The sequence below is a fragment of the Syzygium oleosum genome, unplaced genomic scaffold, assembly GCF_021117445.2.
Source record: "Syzygium oleosum isolate NSW1041296 unplaced genomic scaffold, Sole_v2.1 Sole_v2.06, whole genome shotgun sequence".
NCBI lineage: Eukaryota > Viridiplantae > Streptophyta > Magnoliopsida > Myrtales > Myrtaceae > Syzygium > Syzygium oleosum.
In genome coordinates this window covers 12,198,292-12,216,996 of record NW_026607490.1, presented here as the reverse complement: position 1 = coordinate 12,216,996, position 18,705 = coordinate 12,198,292, and the positions used below count along the sequence as shown (strand labels likewise).

General features: G+C 45.4%; 1 protein-coding gene, 1 non-coding gene and 1 pseudogene across 2 annotated transcripts; 1 reads left to right on the top strand and 2 right to left on the bottom strand.

Annotated features, from left to right (window-relative positions):
• Window positions 1-12,373: 12,373 nt before the first annotated feature.
• LOC115692024 (pathogenesis-related protein STH-2-like) lies at window positions 12,374-12,952 on the bottom strand (annotated as a pseudogene).
• A 1,010-nt stretch (window positions 12,953-13,962) lies between these two features.
• TRNAT-AGU (transfer RNA threonine (anticodon AGU)) lies at window positions 13,963-14,036 on the top strand. Its single transcript has one exon. It is a non-coding gene; the product is annotated as a tRNA-Thr (tRNA).
• A 302-nt stretch (window positions 14,037-14,338) lies between these two features.
• Window positions 14,339-17,079, bottom strand: LOC115691969 (COBRA-like protein 7). Its single transcript, XM_030618720.2, has 2 exons — window positions 16,357-17,079; window positions 14,339-16,041 (listed from the first exon to the last, which is right to left on the bottom strand). Exons 1-2 carry the CDS (start codon window positions 16,907-16,909, stop codon window positions 14,630-14,632), a joined length of 1,965 nt encoding a protein of 654 aa, XP_030474580.2. The 5' UTR covers window positions 16,910-17,079; the 3' UTR covers window positions 14,339-14,629.
• Between the last annotated feature and the right edge of the window lie 1,626 nt (window positions 17,080-18,705).

Here is an 18,705-nt window from a genome sequence, read left to right as displayed (position 1 = left end):
AGATAGATGAAGTACTCCCGAGGATCCTGCGGCAGTAGCGCTCGGTGACAACGAAACTCAGCGCCGGAATCACTTCGAATTGAGTATTCAGCCGAGGGACGCGTACGTCTTCCGGCCTAGGGGTGAGTAGTTTCTGGTCCGGTCCAGTCCAACCCAAGAACCAGGAACCGTACCGGGAGGACCGGTTCCCAGTTTCTAGGACCGGGGACCGGATCGGCTAATCTTGGGACCGTGGACCAAACCGAACCATCGGTCCGGTCTAGTTCCAATGGGATCAATATTAAATATTATTTGTGAATCGGGAACCAATTGTTCCGTTCTTTCCTTTGTAGTTTTGATTTGATCCCATAAGGCCATGGAAAAAATTGGAAATATATATAATATATAAAAAAATTGAACAATCAGTTCCAAACCGCTCGGAAACCGGTTCCACTTTTAGAAACCGGGAACCGGACCGATATTCCCGAGAATTGGACCAAACCGGTCGGTCCGGTTTGATCCCGATTTGGGCGGTCCATCTTTCTCACCCCTATTCCGGCCCCATGGATGCTGCCCATGTGATGAACAGAAATGCCGTGCGTTTGAACCCGGCGAGGGCCAACAGATTGGAGAAGAGGGAAGGCAAACCTGTCCGGCGGGAACCGCCGGAAAAGCGGCTCCTTGGAGCTCGATATCAACGGATCCATCCTCTAGGGAGGATCGGGAGGAACCACCGCCGGCATATGATGGGATTCCGCAAGGAATTCGGTCGCTGGGGCTTGCGAAATCGATCGGCGCGTCCCCCACCGTGTGTGTCGAAGCCCAAGCCCCAGCCCTCGAAGAAGCCTACTCTCTCCTGGCAACTCGCTTTGATCTGAGGAGGCGAACAGATCTTAGGGTGGAAGTAGAAAGCGAGATAGCTTATCAATTTGCAATTATGGAGATAATTATCCACAGTTCATAAACCTATTTACCAATTCATTTCTAATCCTTTCAATGCTTGGAGCCGAAACCACATCTGAAATTACGTCTCTACCCCTGAGCCCTCTGAGAAGGTGGAGAATCGAACTCTCCACCTCTCTCTTCCCAAATAAATAGGGTGGCAATCCTAATAGTTTACAGCAGCCAATTGAGTCCTCAACCTTTTTAATTGTGCCAATTTATAAAATCTTCTGACAATTTGTCTGTCACGCCCCGGACCCTCGAGCACGTAGACATCCTTCATTGGTCGTGGAATTGCGACATCCCAGGACGCGTCGCTGATCCATTCATTTTAACTTTCAATTAAACGCAAGCGGAAGCAATCATAATCCACCCAATCACAACAACAGGGATAGTCAAGAAAACACATCTCAATATATACAACATCATCAGCAATATATCGGGTTAACATATTACAAGTCTGCTACGCGGACCTTCCCAATTACAACCACAAAAGGTAGCGGGTTAACCTAGTTCCTCTATCTACGAGGGCAACATCAAAAGGTGTTCCTCCTCAAAACAAGCGGTTCCCATGGAACGCAACGCGTACTCATACCTGAGCACCTGAAAAATGGTTAACAACAACAAATGAGATAAATCTCGGTAAGTTAACAATCTAAGCCTCGGTTAGGAAGTCAACTCGCCTCGGGCGCTCCTGAACATGCAGCAATCTATCGATGGCAAATCAATAGCAAAGCAACCTCTGCTTTGCATTAATTATAAACACAAGCAGGTTACCTAGGCCAGCATAAACAAACGTGCCATTAAACAATCGCAGGCATTCCTACCTTGCCTTGGCGCACATGTCACGCCCCGAACCCCAATGGGCACGCGACACCCCTTACCTGGTCGATAAGTGCGACGTCCCAGGAATGTCGCCGACCTCAAATAACCATCAGAGATTTACAACCACAGCGGATACTAACAAATAATCCCGGACAATTAAAACTGGGGAATCAATCAGGGAGAATGAACATATTCGTTCTCATTGCCAAACTTACACCATAATATTTACAATATCCATTATTATTACAAGCACACCGAACCAGTAATTATTAACTTCCAAAATACAAAAAGGATCAGCATCCTAGATCAGCATTGTCCAAAAAATGGGGCCTTCTCAATTTATTGCCTCGCTCCCAGAACTAGTCCATACGCCCTCTCGGAGGCGTCCACTCTGACTTACTGTCCTCGGCATCACCACATGAATCCTCCTCAGCTGTCTGTTCACCCGACGGCTCCGAGTCGGCCTCAATATGATCATGGCTCAGGCGGGGGCTCTGAAATGGTTTGGTTGAAACAACCGTGAGACACTTCTCAGTAAGTACACCCCTAAATCCCACCTAGGCTATCACGTACCTCCAGACAATCACACAGACACACGTGCATTCGTACACATCAAGTCATCACATCGCAGGCACCTCAAATAATATAGTCAAACTCAAACATGCGTACACCCGTACTCAATCACAATCACGCCGTATGCAACACACGCATGTACCAATTCTCATTCCACTATTCCTTTCATTCTCATTTCCTCTTTCTCATTCCTCGCCAGTGACCCGCGTTGAAGTACACGCCTCAGGTACACTGCGACCATTCATCACCACACTTTCGGCCCACGTACCCGTACACGCCTCAGGTCTCTCGATCGCGCCCCGAGCATCACACGCCTCGGTCCGATCCCACATTCCCACTCGATCGCGCCTCGAGCATCACACGCCTCGGTCCGATCCCACATTCACACTTTCCTCAGCCCGCGCCAAATGCAACAGGCCTACATGATCGAAACCCGAGCTTATAATGCCTCGGTCCGATCCCGGTCTCACCCGAGCTGATCGTGCCTCGGACCGATTCTCAACCTTGCTTTTTCAAGCCTCAGCCGGTGCCAAATGCAACAGACCTACGTGATCGCTGCCCGAGCTTATGATACTCGGCCCGATCCCAATACTCGCAATTCCACACCTTCACATAAATTCCACAATCACATGCCACACCACATTTCTTTCTTACTCATGCGCATGCTCGACACGCATATACCACACCCAACTGGCCCATCACACGTGGCCCGTGCACGCATCAATTAACACGTAAAACATGCTCACTCAGCATTCGACATGGCCAATTTCAACAATTAATTCAATCTGGCCCACACGTGCACCAAGCAGACATATGTCCACTATATAAACACACAAATAAGCCCTCGATTAAATCAACCCCATCCAGAATAATTCAAACATGCCTAAAACGCGTAAATTGCCAATTTCCTCCAACCAAATGGCGTCGGATCAATTCCGATCCTTCACGACACTTTCTCGCCACTAAATGCCGGTTCTAAAAACCCAACTTGTGTCCCGAACAAATCATCACAGCCCGTGAACAGTAAATCACAGCTTGTGAACAGTAATTCGCAGCTTATAAACACACATATAACCATCACAATCGCGAGTAATTTCAGTCACAAGGACCCTCACAATTCAGCCACAATATCACACAACAATCCGACACATATACACCACAAATCAAGCCATAAACACATTATTCCGAACCACAAATTCCAGCATGTATACTTCTTGTAGGCAGTCCTTATTTACTCTCTAAATAACCCCCAAACCATCATAATTCCAGCCATAATTTCACCCAAGATGAACTCGATAAATTCGTCCATGAAACAAACCCCAAAATTTGCCGAACACTAGTCCATTAATACCGAAATCATTATTTTTCTTCCACCAAACGACGTCAAATCGATTTCGGTCCTTCACGCGACTTTTTCACCATAATTTCTTGGTTCTAAAAATCCAACTTACGTCCCGATCGGCCCATCACGGCCCCATGAACAGTAGATCACAGCCACTGTTATTTTCTAATTTCCAATAATTAATGCCCGAATTAAATCCCAAGGCCCGCCATAAAATTTCCACTACCAATTCATACAATTCCGCACCTAACTTTATACAGATTTCGCCCAAAATCGCCCGTCGATACCCGAAGTCCTAAATTGGGTTTAGAGCGCGACTTACCCGCGTTCTAGACTATCGCGGCTAGAACGGAAAGCGGCGGCACTTAAACGGACACGGCGGGGACGGCGGCGAAGCTCGGCAATGGCAATCGGCTTGCGGCGGCGGTCCGGCTCTTGATTTGGGTTCACGGCCACTTGGGGGAAAGAGAGAAAAGAGAGAGAAACGGTGGCTGGTGGTGGTGGTTTGGGGTTGGTACGGCGGCTAAGCGGCGGCTAGAGGGCGGTCCGGCTTGCGCGGCGGTGAGGGGCTTGCTTGGCCGTGGGTCTTGCCTCACGTGAGAGAGAGAAAGGGAGAGAGAGAGAGAGAGAGAGAGAGAGAGAGAGAGAGAGAGAGAGAGAGAGAGAGAGAGAGAGAGTGTGTGTGTGTGTGTGTGTGTGTCTACGGTTGGGGGGGATGCTCACGGCAGAAAGGGGAAGAGAAATGGAGGAGAGAGAAGGAATGGGTCAAAGATAATATGTCCAATTTGACCACTTTTTGACAATTTACCAAAATGCCCCTTTCTCACATTTTTGATCCGACGGTCCCGATTCGATCTTATCTTGATCCGACGGCCGAGATCGATTCTTGCACAAAAATATCCAAGGGCATACTTGTAATTTCCAAAATATCCAAAGGTAAAATTGTCCAATCAAAATTTGAGGGCAAAAATTACCAAAATGCCCTTTACCCTTAAAGCTTGTCCTTTAATAAATCCTAGGGGTATTTTGGTCACTTTCTCCGTTTCTTGTCCAAATCGAATTTTTCCGAAGGATTTGAGCGCACCAAAAATTCGCACGTGACACGTGCAACGTCGTCCTAACGTTCCGTCGTGACTTCCTAATTTTCCCGTGTCCAATTTGGGAAAAATTTCAATAATTAAATTCTATTAAACGCAACTCGAGCGTTTCTCGAGCTAACGGGCGGCTTGCTGGGGAAATTCGCGAAATCGACTCATGATTGATACTAAATCGAGTCACGTGCAAGTCCGTTCGGTGCGTGATGACCTCGGTTGTCATTAAAATCGCGAAGATCAATCACTTGATCCGAGGGGTACGATCGTTCGGTATAATTTCAGAATCATTCGTCAAGTTGTTTCGTGGTCCAACGAAATCACCCGCGATCCACTACTAGGACAGTGGCGAACTGACCCCTAACTATCCTTGGATCGGCCAACAGTGGCTCAAAATATCACTTTCGCGATTTAATGGTCGAAATCCATTCACGATCGAATTTCCTTTAGTCGCGCGAATTTAATTTCCCCTATTAGCCTTTCCCTAATGGTTAGCATTCCCAGGAATGATCAGTTCCGGGCGAGAACTGACTACGAGTACATTCATAAAATCCAGTATCTCATAAATCCCAAATGGACTAATTTTTTTTTCAGGATGTTACAGCACACGCACACACCCTGCATATAATAAACCAACATGTGCAATCATAATGCAACAAGCACATAATACAATCAGAACACGCTCAGTAATTCTCATGTACAAGGTATTCACACAAGTCCTGATTATGAAGTGAAACCGTTTTGGCCTGTCCCATACCGTGCCTCACAATTTCATCTCATAATCACGCGCAATGCAACATACTCTTTCACGCGAGTTTCGATTACTACAACCTCACAGAACCACGGCACAACCCGCGTTAATCGCATCAGGTTTGCCCTCTACTAACCATCATAACTCTGCAATCGCTCCAATGAGCATATAATAAGATCACATGATTGCATAAACAAGAGGCATATCATAGTGCATAAGCAGGCACAACGTCAATTTAATAATCCAGACACATATAATTTTCACTTTCAGGTACAATGCATTCATCCATGTACGCTGCACTCATAATAGTCCAGATTATTAAATGACCACTCAGGGCCACAACCGAACCCCCGCCGGTGTCTTCCGGCATAACTGAGCATCGTCCCGCTCCATCGGGCACGGCAACATCTGGAACCCCCGCCTAGATGGCATTCCATAAGGAGCATCGGTCCGGCCTCAACCGCAACACGGCATCGCCTAGAACCCCCGCCTAGACGGACTTTCATGTGACCATGCAGGCACACCAACCACTCAAGCCAATTCTTTATCTTTGAATTTAGCCAATGTAACGGGGTATATGATGTGCTATTCTCTTATGCGCAATGTCACATATTGCACTCACTTTTCGCACCATATCACACATTGCATCCCTAGACCCCCACTGGGTGACAGGTTAATTTATGTGATCACACGAGCACAACAAACACACAACTCATTTATATCTCAGCATTTAGCCAAATCCAAACGTGGTTCGTACTCACACAACAAATTACTACAATTTCCACACATAAAAATGCGGTAATAAATTCACACGTGATCACATACACATAATCAACCCATCAAACTTTGCACGATTTCCTTTTTAAAACATCCTTGCCCCATTTAACTCATAAAACCGGACATATAAACCCGACACTTCAGGGTTTTTCACTTATATGTTCTTAAAAATCCTTGTAAAAATTAGTAAACAAGGTTTATAAAATGGGCAAGTATTTTTCAAGGCATCACAAGCTTGAAAGCATATAAAGCATGCATAGAATCACCACAATTCACTATCACTTATCGCCTAATTGCGATAACTCATTAAATAAAAATCGATAACTTATCACTCTTGTCACGATAACTTATCATCCATTCCTCGATAGCCTATCGCCTATTTGGCAATAGCTTATCACCTCTTTGGTGATAGTTTATCAACATTTCTCCGATAGCTTATCACCCCTTTGGTGATAGCTTATCGTCCATTTAACGATAGCTTATCACATTTTCTCGATAACTTATCAAGTCCACTTATCACCTATCGCGATAGCTTATCACTTCCGCCTATCACTTATCGCGATAGCTTATCAACTAATGCTTCATTAATTAGCACTAAGCAAGATTAACTTAGTATAATCAAACCCTAAGCAAGTTAACGTACTAATCAAGGGATTAGAGCGTTAACTCACCCGGAAACGATTCCGACGACAAGGGCGCGACGGCGGCAACAAGGGCTACACGTGGCTCGGTCCGGAAACGACACGAGGTGGCGACGACGGCATGGATAGCAGCACCACAGCTTCTGTGGGCTGTTTTGGCTTGCGGTAAGGGCGAATCGGCGAGGAAACGGCGCGGACGAACGGCACTCGGCGGGTGACTCCACGGTGGCAAAACAGCAGCCAAGGGGGCTAGTTTTGCTGGTGGCCGAAGGAGGAAGAGAGGGGGGGCCGGAATTAAGAGAGAGAGAGAGAGAGAGAGAGAGAGAGAGAGAGAGAGAGAGAGAGCAAGACAAGACCAACTTGTCTTGCAAGCTTTCCCCGACTTCTCCTTCAAGTTTTCCAAGATCAATGGCTAAGGTTCACTCTTGCAAGACAAGCCAAAATCAATGGCTAGAAACTCATCTTGCAAAAGCTTCTAGAAGGGGCAATTTGATAATTAAGAGAAGATGAGAGGGGTATTTTGGTAATTTCAGCCCTTGACACTATTCACGTCACCATTCACTCGCACTATTCACACGGGCTTGGGCTTGGGCTTGAACGGGTCCAATTTGAAGAGAAACAGGCTTGAAATGGGCATTGAAAGGTCTAGCGGACTTAAACTTGGGCTAAGCTCATTCTTCTTGGGCCGAAATCCTCCTTGGGCCCTGTCATTGGACTTAGTTCCTTGCGGGCTTCTCGTCTCGAGCTTTTCTTGCACAAATTCTCAAAACTTCTTAAGTTGGGGCCCAAAAGGGCAAAACTGTAATTTCCCTTCCATTAGGCTCTCGTGGCCAACTATATAGTCCATGAGGCCCATTGGGCTCTTAGAAATTCGTGGTCCCCCTTGTGGGCCCCAATTTCCGGCTCGAATTTCACTTTTCCAAGGTTTCTCGGTTTACTGATAAATAAGCGATTCCCAGAATTTTTCCAATAATTGTCTTTTAATCCTCTAGAGTCCAATATCCTTAACTGGATTAGAATTTGTGGTTAAAATCACTCAAATGCATCTTTCGCATAATTAGAACAATGGGCGGCTTTTAGGGGTTTCGTGCATTTAACCCGTAATTGATTCCAAATCAATCCACGTTTAAGCATTCTCAATCCATGAATGACCATCGGTTGTCATGTAATCGTGAGGGGTCAATAGCTCGTTTCGAAGCATACGATCATTAAGGATTGGTCTAGTGTCGTTCGGAATCAATATAGTAATCGTGCAGAATCACTCGCAATCCGATTCTATACTATTGTCGAATCGATCTATAACCATTCCTGGATCGACTTGAAATGGCTTATGGTTGTCCTTCAACGATCCTTATGGTCGAATTGTCAATCCATGATTGAGTGCTTTGGTTGCGTGCAACGAAGTCTTAATTCGCCTTTCCCAAAGCTTGCAATACCCTTAAATGTTCAAGAATCAATTCAGAGCCTAATTCTACTCATTGCGCATTTATGAAATAACCATTCACTACATCCTGAATAGGGTCGAAATTTGAGGATGTCATATTGTCAATTTAGTCATAAACCCTTTAAAAATTTGCCAATGTAGTCATTATGGATAATTTTGGTCGTAAATCACTAAATGGCTATATTGGCAACTCATTATAAGGTTTAGGATTCAATTGGCACAATTTAAAGGTTTAGAACCGAATTGACTGTCGTACAATAGGGCTGTAACTTTTTTGGACAAGTTTCCCTGCAATTAAGTATCAAGTGCTTATCAGAGCCCATGGAGTGCGCCGGCGCGTGATAGAGGATTGCGGGAGCAGCTTGGCCCAGTTCAATACCGTTCACGTGGCCCATTTTCCGCGAGAAGCAAATCAAGTAGTTGATTGGATTGCAAAATCACACACTCCCCTCTAATTGGGTCTCTAAACCCTCCCAATCCTTGTGTGATCTTTTATGTTCATATGTCCAACATCTTTGTTGAAGCCGTTTATTTCGACCCAAAAAAAAACTACAATTTGAACTTCATATTGTTTTGTTATTCATTAACACAAAAGAATCGAGTTTAAGATTTTGGGTTGAGCTCGAGTTTCAAAAAATTTGACCGGTAAATTATGTTTACCTGATCCGGATCGATTAAATATCTTTACATTGTTGACTTTAAAATTTCCTAACCCGTCCTAGATCATGAGATGTTATTACTGGATTACTTTAAGCTCAAAAGATGTGATGAATCGCGATCGTATGCTAAGGAAATCACCCGGTTTTTTTTTTTTCCAGGAAATCACCCGGTTTGACTTGTTGATTCCGATGGAATTATTTCTGAGGTAACCACACCATGGATTTAGACAATGTCAAGAAATTCATCTGTCATAACAAGATCAAAAACTATCTCAAATCAAACCTCGTAACTATCTTATGCGCCTTATTTATCTTGTGCGCGCTAACCCAACCAGTTCATCTAAAGTTTCGACTTGACTGATTATTCGGCACGATTTTCTGGCATCGATGTGAAATCGACCTTGCTTCGATGTAGCATCCGCACTGTTTTACTATGCCCAGCTTTCTGGGGCACAAAAAATTCGGTCACATCGTCACATTCACGGTAATTCAAGAGCACGACTAGATCTTCGATACTGGAAACCCCTGAAGCAACAGAAGCAGCAAGCACTCTAGGGAAAAGATAGAAGGCATGCACCAAACTAATGTGCACCTGACAAAGAACGGTAAGAAGCATCCCAACTTCACAAGACCAATGCCAATATGTTCAGAAACTAGGTCGGATCCACCTCGGTGTAGTGCCTAATAGCCAGGCCATCAAGTCTGGGTGGGTCTCAATTTTACCATCTTCCATGTCATAGGACTGTATCTTGCGATCAATGGCGGATACCATGTCGACGAAGTATATGTGGTTCGGCCCGATCTCGGGAAGGAGAGATCCGGCGCCGAGGTCCACCGAGAACGGGCACTCGTACGACAGGAAGACGATGCACTCCTCAAGCTCTTCGCCTCCGTCCAAGTCCCCCCGTCCAAGTCGACCTTGTAAACTCGGAACGCGGCGCTCAAGGCCGAGCCGAACCAATCAGGGCTGTGCCAAATCACCAACAATGAGCCGGAGCATTCCACGAGATGCGACGTCATCCATCCCTCGAACTTCCGAACGACTACTCGGTTTTCTTGAGCGTTATCTCCCCACAGGTCGAAAGTGGTCACCCGGCATTCTTCGTCCAAGGCCACAAATCGGCCCTTGTAATGTATTAGATACATGATCCGTGACTTAGGCGAGTACATCAGTGTCGTCCATGACCGTTCTCGCGGTTGATAGAATGCAAACACGGACGGCTGAAAATGGACCATGACCACATAGTCGTCGGACGCAGAAGGGCTCGAAGATAGCACGAACTTACGGACACGCGAGAACGTCTCTGAGCCGGGGAGTTCATTGCTGACGCGCAAAATAGGGTTGAACAGTTCGAGTCCCCCGCCCTCCGGTGATATCGCCATCCATCCTTGGTAGCGCAAGCTCCTGACCATACTGCTCGGCAGGTCTGCCCTGTGGACCTTCACCCTAGACATGCTCCAAAACCGCGACTCCGAGTCCAAGAAACTAATCAGCCAAGGGGCTCTCGCTCCGGCATCGTAAACCCCGCCCCGGCGGACCGCCACGAGGTGCACACCAAGCCAAAGGCCACGAAATCCTCCCCGTCTAGCCGTCTTGAGCCGCGGCAGATCTTGAGGCAACGCCTCCCAATTCGGCATTACTTCGGAAAAACTCGACGCTAGATAAGATCAGTCTACGTCTTGGTGCAAAAGAGTTGTCTAGTGATTGCCTTTTTATGCGTGGTAAAGACATGCTCGACATTTTGATAGGATTCGTACGTAGTTTCTTTTTGCTAAAGATCTATTCAAACTCTAAAATATTTATCTTGTTACCTCTTTTAGATAAGGATAAATATCACGAAAACTCCCAAACTAGTACATGACAAATTTATCATAAACTAATTTTTTGACGATAAAAAATCACAAACCGGTACACCCGTGATAAATTTACCTCCTGTTAGCTTCTGTTAAATTTTACCGTCAAACTGTTGAGTTGGATGACGCGTGACAGTTGACAGGTATACTAGTTTGGGGTTTTACCCCTCTGTTTGTCACAGGTTTACCAATTTGTGATTTTTTATGGTATAAATCAAATTTAATAGATGTTAAATTTATCACAAGTATACCAGTTTGGAGTTTTTTGGTGGTCAAAAAATTAATTCGGAGTAAATTTGTCGCGGATGCATCAATTTGGGATTTTTCGTGGAATTAACCATTTTAGGTAACATTTTAAAAACCCACATGGCATGACAAAAACGTAATGCTGTTACTTCGAGTATATCACCTCGCATTTAGAGAATTTTTCACAACCTAACTTATGGTAAGATTTTAAGAATTAAAATTTAAATACAGTTAAATTGCTAATACCGACTTCGGTTCGGTGTCATTGCAAGTGCCCATCTAAAGAATAACCAAAACAAAAAAAATATATCATTAATTTTTCTTTGTATCATAGGCCATCAAAATGCGTACATTATAAACATTGGAGTGATACTTTTGGAATAAAAAAATGTTAGGGAAATTATGTAATTAGACGGCACGTGTCTAATTTATTTGTCCAGACTGGAGAGCACATGTTCTTGATAATTACCTGGTGTATGTTTGTCGGAGTATGGTTCATACTCCCAGGACAACACGATATCCTAATTGAGCCCGAAAAAGAAAATTTTCCTATTTAAATAGGTTTCCTATTTGGAGTAGGTTTCCTAAAAAGAGAATTCCTATTTTGAATCAAATTATTATCTATATATATTATATTTCTCTTATAATTGAGAGATGTAACAGAGAGGCGCGAAGTGCTAATTATAGTGGAATCCTCAACTATATATAGCTCTAGTTTAAGGATGAACCAGGATAAAATCTTGCATCTCAAATCCTCTTTCTCTCTTTTACTCTCTTTTTCTTTGTGATTGTGCGCCAATTCCAAACAATGTTGAGATTGTCAAGCGATACGTATTTATTTATGTAGTAAAATATTTTACCCTGCCCCGTCAAAATTTTTAAAAAGAAGTACTTAAAGGTTTTCTTGAATTATTGTTAGGTCCATCATCAGTGCAAGATAAATTCTTACACGTGTATCACTAAATATGCGACATGCGCGTCTGAAGTCAATTTCGAAATCGTAATTGTTACCCATGTCAACCTCGAGCGGTGAATGTGTAATTTATCTTTTTACATCGACAATAAATCTAATAAAAATAAATTTCTTTATTTAGACCACACGTTTAGGAAACCCAATAGAAAATTGTATAATTACGAATATATTAGATTTCATGCCCCCCATAGACAAATGAAGAAACGCACGCACAAACTCCTTGAAAACGAAGACGAACGAGCAAGCTTAAGCATAGACAGAGGGATTAGCCAGAAACTACTCCTCCACGACCTTGTACAGTCCCATCGCCTTGTCTTTCCCTTGCTTGATATCCTCCTCCTTAAGCTCCGTGCCGGCTTTCGTGGGGTACTTGCTGGCCATCTTGCATATGCATCCGCCGTTGCCGGAAGCTTCAAACTTGACCTCGTAAGCCACCGACTCGATCTTGTCGAAGACGACGTCGGCTTCGATCAGAGTGTACTTGCATACGAGATTCTCGGCATCAAGAGCATCGATTCGATGCTTTAGGTACTTCAAGTGGCCACCTATTGAGAGCCATCAGGATTCAAAATTCATTAATCTATTCTAAGTTCATGATGATGTCGAATTAGGCGAAAAAGGAAAAGAACAAGTTCTGCCAAAAAAATGTGTGACCATAGAAGACTAGGCCTGCCCTCAGCAAAGTTGGTCTGCTTGACGCTCCCGACTCCTCCGTCTCCTTCGACAAAGTCGATGCTCTTGATACCCTGCGGAGCGATTCTGGGAATGAGGTTGTGGGAATCGAGAATCAGCGCCTTGAACATCCTCGACGGAGCGATCGGGGTAGCGATCCTGAGTGAAACAAGTGATGGCCATTGTCGGAACTGTGAACAAACGAATGAAGCTTCAAAAGTTACAGAGGATCAGGAGGAACTGAGTTTGAATTGGTTATATGATGAGAGAGGCTTTGTGAAGTTGTGGAGATACTGAAGCTTTATGGATGTTTATACACATAAATATGGGTTGTCGAAGCAAAGGTTTTAAGGTGCATTTCGTTGACTGATCTAAATGAACGGCTCAGATCTGAAGACCCAGCATGAGTTGACTCACCAACGGGGCATCTGGATGGTCCAAATTCGAAGCCCAGCTTTGCAAGTTCACAACACAAGCCGGTGCTTAAAAGAAATTTGTCATTTTGACCATATTAAAGGACAATACTACTGTCAAGTGTCAACCCGAGCCCAGGAGAGTAAATACTGGCTTCAATTTCCATGCAAAATCTCTTTATCTCATTTAATTTTTGGCAATCAAGAAATTCGTTTTATCTCTTACATGTAAACTTTGTGGCATTAGATTAGCTTATTTGATGATCCCCTGATAGAAATGTTCATTAGGCCAAACGGAAGTGCAAGATGTACTGATAATGAAAGCCACAGACACACTAAACAGTTCAAAACATTGTTGATAAAGAAAATTACTCAAGCATCTATTCGAGATGCAGTTGGTTTACTGTTGTAAAAATTGCAAATGGCGATGGCAAGGACGGTACCACGTCGGATAATGATAGTAGTTCCTCACAACACTTGGAGACAAATAGCTTTTAGATGTTTGAAAAGTCGGACGGTACGACTTTGCTCCAAACCACATGTCCAGGAGAAATGCCATTGATTCCGAACAAAAAGTACAGGTTTGTCATCATGAGAGGTTCAACTTGCCGCCGGACCGAGTATCATTGCTCAAAAAGGCGACGGTTGATTAAATCATTAAACTTGGTGGATTTGAGACAATGTGACATATCCCCCACGCAAACCTTCCATTGAATTATGCAGTGACCAATAATTTAGTTAATGAAGTAATATTTAAAATGCTAAAAGGCCATCAATCAGGCTCTCGTAGCTCAGTTGGTTAGAGCACCCGTTTAGTAAGCGGGAGGTCTTGAGTTCGACTCTCAACGAGAGCAATCTTGCTATTTCCTTGGTTTATTTTTTGTTTTTTACTCCATGAAACAGAGTTTGGAAGACCTTTCTTCTTCACCTTCTGAATTGGCCAGGTTTAGTGTTTCTTCTTCACCTCAGTTTCATAAATCATCGCCCCGTTTCGCAACCGTGCTCGAAATCCCGGTCAGGTTCGTTTCGCAAAGTCGAAATGATGATTTTCAGACCACTACTCGAGGACGGAGACGACCCGCAACCGGTAGTGTAGTACCAATACCATCAAGGGACAATGGAATAATGGATCGCGGGAATGAATTACAAAATCACCGACCGCCAAAGCAGAAGAGATCATTCTATGTGAATCACTTCCTCGTTCGATACAGCTGTGTGTGTGTATCAGATGAACAACAGGCATGAAAAAACAGACACTTTACACCGGAAATGCCAAGAGATTTGGTAATTGTGACGTGCCGAACGATACACTTGTGTCCTTGTGTGAATGCAAGAAGTATTCTGAAAGTTCCTGATTGAGCATATACGGCAGGAATCCCCCTAGGAGAACAATCAAAAAGAATCATCAAGAGGTAAAAAAAACACAAAGCCGCATCTCCTCGCTCAATTATTGCAGTATCAGTGTGGCAATGATCACTGCTAGGAAGATCGAAAGCGTAGTAGATGAACCAATCCTGGCACTATTGCCCGTTGGAATCGCGGTTGGAAGCGAGCATTCTTCCCCATTGAAGAATACTTTCGTAGGGAAACCGTCTCCGTTCGGCACGTTGATCCCCTGGATGTTCTTCTTGGTGAACGAAATCACTGACTGCTGTTTCCCGGGGACCTTGGGATCTGCCCTGGGGTCAGCTCCATCTGCTTCCCCTATGAGGTAATTCAATCCAGGGAGGCCCTCCATGAAAATCGTGTTCTTCACGTCGTTCATAAGAGTCCCGTTGAACGAGTACGTCGCCTGGAACCCGGCAGCCGCTTTATCCAATTCGACCGCAGTGAACCAATCGACAAATGCAGTCTCACCCCAGTTGAAGATCGTGATCCTGGAGGTCCAACCATTGCTGTAATCGGTGTTGACATGCCAGTTGATGCTGACTCCACAGTTGTCGCCGCAAGGCATTGGTTTCGGCACTTGGAGATGCTTTATTTGGGCCCAAGCAAGCGTCATTGCAGTGCGATTGTCAAACGGAACAAGGAGCGCTTGGGATGGGAGGAGGATCGCGGGGGAGGTGGCGCTACAGTTAGAGCTAGCGCTGCTCGCGCAGCCACAGGCACACGTCCTGCACGGCACAATAGATTCGTTGTAGTAGGCAGAAAACGACACGCAGCACCTAGGAGTCGACCGCTGTGTGATGTTGCACACCACCTGCCAGCTAGCAAAGGCGGTCGTATTCGACGATAACCCATTGGGGCTGAAGAATTGGCTGGGGCTCACTTGAACGGGAGGACCGCATTGATAATCGGGATTGAGTGTGCCGTTGATCCTCCAGTTCTGGGGTGGGAAGAGCACCGACCGGTTGAGGTCCGGCGGCATTTTGTAGACCTGCATTTGGAACACAGAACTCGACTGGCTCGAATCCATGGACGGAGGCAATATCATGCCATTCCGACAGCAATTAGGAATCAACCCGAGGTTCGTGTCATTAGCTTTCGTCGGCGGCAGGTCAATGATGGTGGGCCTCCTTTCACAATTCAAGACGTTGGAGAAATCCATATCAGTGTACTGCGAAGCTTGCGATCCGAACAAACAGCCGCTCGAGTCCACAATAGAGGGATAAGCCCCCCTCATGGAGGCGATGAACTCTTCCCTCATCCAGTCCCAGCTCAATTCCCAATTATCAAGACGGCCGAGGGGGTTGTTATTCGAAATCGTGACCTGCGCCCAGTAGTTCGTGTCGTACGTCCGGATCACGTCGTACATGATCGTGAGATCGCCACTCTGACGGGGCAAGAATTCGTCGGCCACGGTGATGTTCGTCTTGAAATTGGGATCTTGAGTGCAGCAAACCAGCATCAAATTCTTCCCTGAGAAATGTAAGACATGAGTTACAGCATTTGTCCGGCAAAATCAACAGAGACGTGGTACAGAACAAAAACAACTCCACTGAACATTCAGCCATTCTTCGTTTTTCTATTATTGGCCAACAGAACATCTGTGTTCTTTTGACAAGATGGAAGCTTTTTTATCCTCATGCTCCCCCAACAGTCAACACCTCAAGCCCCAAACCTCTAAACATAAAAACGAATCCTACAAACCAAATTCTACGAAGAGATCAACATAAATCAAACACAAACCACGAGAACTGAAGAAAAGAAAACAGATTGGGATCAAAGAAACACCTTGCAGGGTCGGCTCAGGACAAACGAACCCATCGTTAGCGAGCGAGATGTTCGCCGGCATCGGCACGCTGGGCGGCTTCACCCCAAACTGCGTCCCCACCAGTGTGACCTGCGCCTGCATCTGCGTCAAATCTCCCGCCGTCTGGATCGCCGTCTGCAGGTCCGTCGATGGGAAGCCGGCCAGGACGGTGCCGTTGTTGCCGACGGTCGCGGGCAGGCTCGACCCGTCGGCCAGGACGGCTCCGGAGGCGGAGACCAGCAGCTCATCGTTCTGGAACCCCACGAACGCCCTCCACGACTTGAGCTCGTCGACCCCGTTGTTCGTCACCGTGAGGACCGACTGGAACCGGTAGGCCTGGTGGGCCGGGTCGTCAGGCGGGAGCTGGGTGCCCCCGGCATAGAGGTAGGTCAGGAGCACGCCGTTGCACACCTCGGCCACCGGAGCCGGAGCCGGCGACGGCACGTCGGTCTGAGAGAGGCAGGGGGGTGTGGCGGCGAAAATGAGGAGGAGAAAGAGACGGGTATGGAGGTGGAGGCTGAAGAAGCGAATCATTTGCAGTGCAAGTCTCGAACTTTTTGGGAGAAACAGAGGAGGGTCGAAGCCAGATCACTCAGAAACAGTTCCTCTGCGAGTACAAATTTGAAAGTGTTACACAGAAACGAAGCAGAGCAAAGCAGAGAGAGAGAGAGAGAGAGAGAGAGAGAATGTTGTTTGGAGCAGAGGATGGGAATGTTCTTTGATTTTTGAATTTGGCAATGGAGGTGCATTGATTTGCAGTACCGTTGGTAAGTTAAAGGGTAACTAACAGAAAGGTCTTTGCTTGGTTCTGCACCAATGGGAATGTGCCACGCTGGAAAGGGGCAAATAGGGAAATAAAATGGGAGATTGGGGTGCACGTAGAAAGTCAAAAGACGTTCATGTCGTGGTTTCTATGTGCCAAGCACGTTTGCCAGTTTAATAAAGTCCCCCTGGCTATAGTGAAGACTTGATACTAATTATATCTGATCTCGTTTCCTAAAATCATGGTGCAAGCCCAAAATGAGAGCTGGATTAGAGCCATTCGCATCTGTCAAGTCGGGCATTTGGATTTTCGTTCTTTGAATAATGCGACATCATGCGAACCGAGTAAAAACTCAACGTACAAACTGAACCTAATCATGTGCTCGACAGCTCTGGACAAGCCCTCCCAAGACACAAGGACCCAGAAAACATATTCCGGCGAGCCTTGGTAATCAATTCTTTTAACGATGGAAAGTTTTGATGAACCTGAAAAAGATGGTTTCATCACTCATGAAAACTAGACCCGATCATGTGCCTGGTAGTTCATGGGTCTAGACAGGCCCTCCAATAACACAAGAGACCCAAAAAATAATTTCGGGCGGGCCTTGATAAGAAAACTGTTCCTTTTTAACAATGGAAGATTTTAGTGAACGTAAAAAGATTGTTTCCAGACAGATTGGTCGTGGGCACCAACGATCCCAAGTAAAACGCCCCACCTATTTTTGCTTCCAATTTGATCATGGCCGATCATGAACGCTTCGAACCTTCAACCGGCGTGTAGGCTCAACATTGCATGGACTTTGGTGATGTTAGGGCAGTAACGAACAGTGATCAGAACCTTTCTCTAGCCAAAGGCAGTTGTAGCAGCCAAACCGCGGAGAATGCGACGGCCCATTGACCCATGCACAATGGGCCTCTTCTTGCTTCATTCAAATTCAACGTTTAACGTTCTGTTCTGCACTTGTTGTTCTTTTCCTATCGATCTTTTGGTGCTAGAATGGAAGCTAGAGATGGCATTGGACGCGAGGAATCTAAACCTGTTGTAAACTCCAGCCGCAGAAGATCCGGCTCCTTCACCGATCACCATAGGAAGTTCACGGAGCGCTCAGTGTGTTGTGTGAGATCGTCGTGACGTCATGGAGGGAGTCACGCTTGTCGAATTGATTGGTTTTGGTTCACTCCAGATACAACTGCGCTCTCGATGCGTATAGCCTGTAGATGGAGAACGAACGAGGCTCAATTAGAAAAGCTTCCTCTGGCCAATGAAGATGGGACTAGAACCTGGGCTCTAATGGCAAAGCCATATCCTCTAAACTAGCTTCGTTATTAATTAGTGTGTATGAACTTCAATCTTTTCGATAAGTGGCCATACGACACCGTGTTAAATCTTGTTGGTTTCGAGTAAATCTGCTCATGTCGATTCTGATTTATAGTGATTTCTTGGCTAAACATTTCGAAGCATGGTTTGAGCTCACAATTCTCCATCCAAATGTCTATGCAGGTCGGAGTTTTCTTACAAAGCAAAAGAAGTATTGTTTGACGCAGCATTCCGCGAATAATTCAAGCAA